The sequence below is a fragment of the Lineus longissimus genome, chromosome 6 (assembly GCF_910592395.1).
Source record: "Lineus longissimus chromosome 6, tnLinLong1.2, whole genome shotgun sequence".
In the NCBI taxonomy this organism is placed as follows: Eukaryota; Metazoa; Nemertea; class Pilidiophora; order Heteronemertea; family Lineidae; genus Lineus; species Lineus longissimus.
Window position 1 is genome coordinate 2,856,366 of NC_088313.1, and position 7,084 is coordinate 2,863,449.

Consider the following 7,084-nt stretch of genomic DNA (forward strand, 5'->3'; position numbering starts at 1 on the left):
GAGACCACTTTGAATAGTGGTGGAGTTTAGACAACATCACAACCCCCAGAAATATCATTTCATTTCACCCAAATTGCCCCAACCCCCCCGTCTTTCATATCGCGCCTCATATCGGACATCATTTCTTCATTTCGTTTTTGTCTGTCTTCCAATAATTCGGCATTCCTCTTTTCTTCTTCAATTCGTTGCATTTCAAGTCCTTCCTTTTCTCTTTCGGCTTGCTCGGTCTTCCGCTTTTGCTCTATTAAGTAATGAACGTGTTGTCAATAAAACGAGTAAAACATCATTTGATACCTTATGCAATGGGTCATTCAGTGGCGTGTGCCTTTTGGATCTTATTAAACTGACCGAACGTGCTAAAGCAATGCCATTATTGACCCATATTTCTATACTTTGTACATTCGTGAACCACATTGTCTTATATTCCCTTTTTAAATGCAGGCAATATTTTATATCTTGATAAGATGCAAAAACCTAGGTGGTCAAGATGTACTTTGTATTGCTCATAATTATCATAGAGGTCTTTAATAAAGATTTATTTACACACTGAGAAATCAGCTGACGTATTTCATTAGTTTTTGCCTGCCTGCACGACTTTATAATACACCCTCCGACCCACCTTCGAGCTGCCTCTGGTTTTCAGTGAGTGCATTGTCCATGGCCAGGATAACGTCTTCTTCAGCCCTCTTCTCTTCCAGGAATTCTAACAATTTTATTTCTCTCTGAAAGAAGAAGTTTTGCGGGGCATTACACATGCTTGGCATGATCTTAACACTGGTCATATTCAGGGTTGCATTTGCACGAGGTCAACTTACAAGCGAAATCTTCCCAAAACTTCAGACTTACAAAGAACTGGATTCTTATTCTGAGATACCAGGAAAATGCATGGTTAGCTCTTAAATTTCAAAATTTTCTAGGGAGGACCCCAGATGGCGGATATCTGACGTATAGTTCCAGCTTTATCAAGTCTCCTATTCTTTGAGGAGTGTTTCTACGGTTATAGCAGATCTACGGTTGCCTATACACATACAACAATCATTGTACATCGACATACCATGACGCCCAATCCACTGATCTGTCTGTACTTGTCCTTCAAGTTGCTCATGTCAGTACGGTATTCCTGGTAACCCCCAGGACGATTGTACCCATTGACCTTCTTGGCCTGTAGCTGTTCATTAAAAGCCTGGAGTGTAATATCACACTTCTCCTTCGACAGACGTTCGTTTTCTTCGATGTAGAATATTTTCTTCGCGTTGAGAGTTTGCTGAAGCAAAAGAAGCAAGTTACGTCATAGGGAACGTGAAGAAAAGAAAAAAAATCATGTTAAATTTTGGGAAAAGCCGACAGAAATTCGAGGGTGAGGGGTGAAATTTCTCACCAAAATCTGAATTTTCTGAAATATCATCTCAGATACATTTAAATCAGGGTTTGGGTCACTTTTACCACTGTTTAGACCATCAACAAAACATACACCAATATGTGTCACTCCTTGTGGTCTAGGCATTGCAACAACCATTATTCCCTAAAATCTGCAATTTCTGAAAGAGGGAAGGGGTCTGATGAATTTCGTGGGTTTTTTCCTGAAATTTTACAATGTCTTCTTGTGCATGATCCCATAACTATAACATCGATGATATATGAGGTTCTGACCGTCTGTCATTTTGCCAAAGAACGTGTTCATTTTCTACCGGCATGCTGATGAAGTTCTCCCATTTGATTTCACAAGCCTGACCCCCTCGGCTTGTTCCTTATACACTAGTATTCTTAAACTACCAACTTTCACGACTCAGCGTGCTTTTTAACCACAAAATACTCGCCAATGACTGGGACATTCTTTTAGATTGCCATACCTCAAGTACTTTGATGAACTCTTTTATTTCATCGTCCTCGAGTATAACATCTGCATATATCCGCGCTGATATCGCTTTCAATATGGCTTTGTGCTGATGTTCAACGTCGTCCATTGACTCAGTTGGCATGTTGTGTTTAAAACTATCCATAGCTTGGCCGTATAGCGATTCGGCTTGTTCAAGCGCTCTCCTGTTTTCCTCTGCCTTTAGGTCTTCCAGCGCCGAGGAGATATTTGGAACATCTTTGTTACGGTAGGCGTTGACGTAAGTCTCGACCAACGTGGCTACCTCTGAAAAATGAACAAAATGAACAAAACGAAGCATTGTTTTGATCATCCCAATGACTAAAACCCTTTCGTGCCTAAAGCAGACTTTTTAAGAGGTAGCAATTTACATGTAAAAAACATTTAATAGACCATTATTGGGATGTGAAGAAGACAAACCTGTCACTTTTTTGGTCAAGGCAAAACAAGGCACCATCTCCCCCAGATGATTACATTTCATGTTAAGTATGTACACTTTTAATTTTCTTTTCTTTATTATCGGAAAATATGTTAGACATTTTCTAAATTGGCATTATGAATAAATGCTTGGTGATATTTTGATGATGACCACATGTGAAAACTGCCCTGAAATCAGGGGGAATACGCATGGTCATTTTCCAGTTTTATCCAGAATTATAATACTAGTATTAAAACCGTTTATAAATTTAGTATCAAAACCATTACTTGAGCTCATCAGTGTCTCAACTTGTGATCGGATTTTTTTATGCAAGTCATAGCGTCTGTTTTAATTCTAAATGAATGTTTCATTCGTCACGGCTAACTTACGACGGCCATTTATTTGTCTTCCATTCTGCAACACCTTGGACTTGCTCTCAAATAAGATGTACTGAAGCAATTTATTCATGGTTTCGATGAAGTCCTCATTCAGTTGATCATCGGCAACAGTGTCCATCTTTAACAATACACTCCTTTTGGCTGCTGGTATATCCAAGGTGAAACATTTCCTTCGCGGAAAGTACTTCTTGATTGAATTCCGTGTCTTCGCCCTCTGTCCTGTCTTGTCATCATTGTTATCAACAGCCAAGACACTCTCGAAGTACTCGTCTGACGTGATTTCCCTCCCGTTCTCTTTCAGGTCAACGTGGCAATCTCTAACGACGTATACCAACTCTGGGAAGAACTTATGGAAGTTGTCATCATCTCCTTCTTTCTTTGCTTTCGAAACTAAGTACTTCGACATTTCAGCAGTAAAGATAGGCGAAGTTAAGGAAGGGATAACAACGTTATTGTACATAATAAACGTACTGCCTCCTATGACGTGTGAATTTGTCTGATCACTGAAATCGAAAGATATGGCCCAATGCTCATCTCAAGCAGTATTGGAATCAAATGTAAGTGGTTTCTTGCAGCCCTGACGGGTATGTCGCCAGTCCATTCATAATATTTCTGCACAAGAAAAACAATTCACTCTGTAGAATTAAAAGCTAAAAAGGGTCTAAATAAATGGTCTAATGATTCAGAAAGGATACTTCAGCTTCTCAAATGCAACTTCGTCAATTGCCTTTAATCCATTGTAGATCATGGTGTCGGACAGAAGGCAGGTAAGAACAAAAAGCATCACGTCATGTGGCATGTCACCCTAAACATATATACTTATTTTGACTATCGCAATGCTAAATGCAATCGGAATATGTACTTTATTTATAATATATGCATATGAGCTGATCATCTGAACAACTTTAATGACTTCAAATGGCTCGATCGTTCTTTGCCATGCTTTGTCCGATTCTGACAAGGTAGGAAGTTTCAGGTACTTAAAGGGGGACTATACGCAGGAGTATGGGGCTAATTTGGTCATCTTAAAGTGCACAGTAAGGGCCCCTGGTCATGTCGTCAGACTCGGCACTAAATATATTCCTCGTACAAGCGTGAATCATTTCGACGTACTGTGAGATGTGGGAGACCCCTATTGGCGACGTCGTATAACTTTATCTTGCCTACCTAGCTGCTTCCTATATTGTCCCTTTACGACTTTGAAGTTTCCGATGAAATACAGCATTTTGTTTTTGACCAGACTAGGCTTTTATTGGGGCTTATAATCTCTATCTTCTACGAGGATCTGTTCATCTCTCTTCCTCGCTCAATACTAAGGGCAATGGGCTTTAAACACGTTGAAAAATATACATCACGCTACCTTTTTCGTATCGCCGACGCCTTCTGTGTCCAGCAGAGCAAGCTTGCAGTCAGGTAAGCTTGGATGATCAATTATCATCAGCCACAATCCCTTGGTTTGAGGCTCGGACTTGTGGCCAACTGTAAACTCTTAGATGAAAAATAATTACCAATTTAAATGCAGTATATAATGATTGCAGGTACTAACATATAATGTAAATATGGATACCTAAAAAAAGACTAAAGCAGTTGGTGATCCGTCATCCTCGTTTGTTTCTCGAAAATATTTCTACGTGTCAATCCGTCGATGATTTCAGGATGTGACCAATCAGCAAACATTAAATTTTTTTGAGAGAAATTCCACTCAAACAATGTAAAAGTATCGTATAGTTTGAAATCAAGAAATGTCCGGAAAACACATATTTTTGGCACTTAATTTCCTTCTTCTCTAGGTAAAGACCCCCACACCATTAGATAGGAGGGTTAAAATTAGTTAGTTGCTTCTTATGAGAGAGGCGCACTGAAAAATCGTTGTGCTTTGCCCCCACCCCAAAGCCACCATACCCACATACAGGTTATCTTTGCCTATAACGTCTTCTATACCTTCTTGTACAACTGAAGATGTGCCATACATTTAATTAGGCTCACCCACAAAGGGGTATTATCAGGAGTTGGTGTGAATACTCAAGAAATCTTTGTAGTAAACTCCGCCCTCTAGGCCTCGTCTTGCTCGGTTACATATGATTATTCAAGAACCACTATTATGTACCCCATCGAGCCTCATTGCCATGTCACCCAAAGACGTTATAGGCAAGGATAACCTGTATATACAACAAAGCGTACGAATTACCAAGTATTACAGTCTACATGATATTTCGTCATAATTATCATTTTGATGAGATAATTATTTTTTAAATTTCTTAAAATATTAAACCACTAATATATGCCTAACATATACTTACCTGCCCCACGAGCCATTTTGGACAACCTATTCAGTAAATAGGATTTGTCAGTTCTGTAAGCTCCAACAGCCGAAACGACCACAAGTTTCTGATGGACTTGCTTTAATTCATCAAGCGCCTCCTTATTCAACGCCGGCAGATATTTTCCGTCAGGATCCCTCTCGATTTTAATGAAATTCTTGGCACCTTTGAAGATTGTTTGGGACTGGAATGACGAAGCACTGTCCATGAAAAAGCAATATACAAGTCGAAATAACAAATTAGATGACGTCATAGGGAGGCCGATCGGGGCATTATTGTCAGATCCAAGTTCACATAGCCTTTGGTTTGACCTTGTTGGAAGCTACAGTGTATAAACAGTTCATTACTAGTACAGCATCATAATAATTGATTTGCCACCTCCACTCCTAGCTAAGTCACCTAAGCCTCAGGTAAAACATTCCAGATTTCATTAACGCCAAGTTTACAGAACTTTTGCAGCGCTTCCCTTTAGTCAAAATAACATTCATAGGCGTGGTATTGGATTGTCAGATGGGTGGTAGACTCTTTCACCGGCCGTTCACTATAACTAAGTCCCCCACTTCAGCTACCGCTAGGTATAGGGATGAGGTTACGAAGTCTGGAGGGTCGGTAGTGGAGTTTTCCAAAATGTTAGGGGGTTTCGTGGTGAGTTTTTAAGATGTATATCAGCAGTTTAATTTTCACGGCAAATTCAAAGATTTTCCAAGGGAGAAGGGAGGACTATTGCATCCCTGGTCCGATCCGTTAGCCTCACGTCTATGATTTTAAGATTTATTATGCATTAAAGTGGAATGATATGTATGTCCATTTTGACAGTTTCTTTTGTTAACATTTCGTTACCCAGATATACAGTATAGATGATAGATGATTCTGCAATCCCAAATTTATGATTGAAACAGACAAATCATAGGAGAAACTAACAGTTCGCAATTTTTTTTTCGATCAGGTGTAATATATGTGAGTGTTTCCCGTGTGTGAGTGTTTCCCCTCATTGTTTGGGAACGCTCAAAAATAGATTGACAAGTTTTTCTGTGTATCCCCCCTATTGAAAAGTCGTGGTCTCTCTAGCTGCCTATTGTTTGGAAACACTGACACATGGGGAACAACCACAGATGTTACACCGGGTCTGTCATGCACTTACTAGGTAACCATTGCCATCATGTTTATAAATTTGCCACTTCACTTGTTTACAGGCAGATAACGAGGTCAGGTCTGTGTTCCATCAAGTCTTCCATTATTTGCGCAACACTCGTAACATTATTAGGAAAGTGAAATATCATACCATCTCTTTACCAGCCATTTCTAATACCATGAAATCTATGGGGATTCCTCTGCTACTTTCAATAAGAATCAAGTATATGTGTATAAAGGCGACAGCTTGGGCATGAAGTATGTTGGTTTTCCATAGAAAGATGGCTTCCACGAGGACAAAGGATAATTGAAAAATTATAGATCTGCAATAAAAATTGCACTTGGATAGGGTGTAACCATAGGTCTCAGTAATCTACAACCTATGCCCAAAACTGCCTCTTTACGCTCGCAAAAAATCATTAATGGAGAACAGCAACAGTGAAACGAAAAGTGACGGCGGAATGTGGGCAGGCAGGGTCATTATCAGGGGTGAAACATATATGCTCTGAGATGCGATTTCAGACCATTTTCGACATTAAAAATCACTGTTACTGAACCTTTAATAATAGGAAATTTTAGAAATGTAGATGCGATTTCAGGCCATTCCTGACGATAAATTATGTCAGAAAGCATCGAGCAGGAAATATGTTCCTGGCATCTGAGGCCAAAATAGGTTGAAATATTTCAACAGCATTAAAAAATCGTTTGTCGTCAAGAGCGGGGGGGGGGGGGGGCGGCTGGACACGCCCCTGGAACATTTACCATAAGACTAGAGCCCCTGCCGTGGACGGATAGGAGACGACCTATGGAGAGACGACTTTTTTTAGCAGCTTACTCGAGCGCAGATTAGGCCTATTCATACAAATTAGAAAAAAGTCTGCGTGGCTTCTTGAGAATAAACCGTTCCATAATGTCTTCAACGTTGATGTTTACTCTTCTGTAT

The 7,084-nt window shown here is 39.8% G+C and overlaps 1 protein-coding gene across 1 annotated transcript; it reads right to left on the reverse strand.

The window, feature by feature from the left end:
• Positions 1–1,018: 1,018 nt before the first annotated feature.
• Positions 1,019–6,310, reverse strand: LOC135489420 (guanylate-binding protein 3-like). Its single transcript, XM_064774774.1, has 6 exons — positions 6,293–6,310; positions 4,990–5,194; positions 4,045–4,177; positions 2,681–3,192; positions 1,851–2,140; positions 1,019–1,264 (listed from the first exon to the last, which is right to left on the reverse strand). The coding sequence occupies exons 1-6, from the start codon at positions 6,308–6,310 to the stop codon at positions 1,019–1,021; spliced, it is 1,404 nt and encodes a 467-aa protein (XP_064630844.1).
• Between the last annotated feature and the right edge of the window lie 774 nt (positions 6,311–7,084).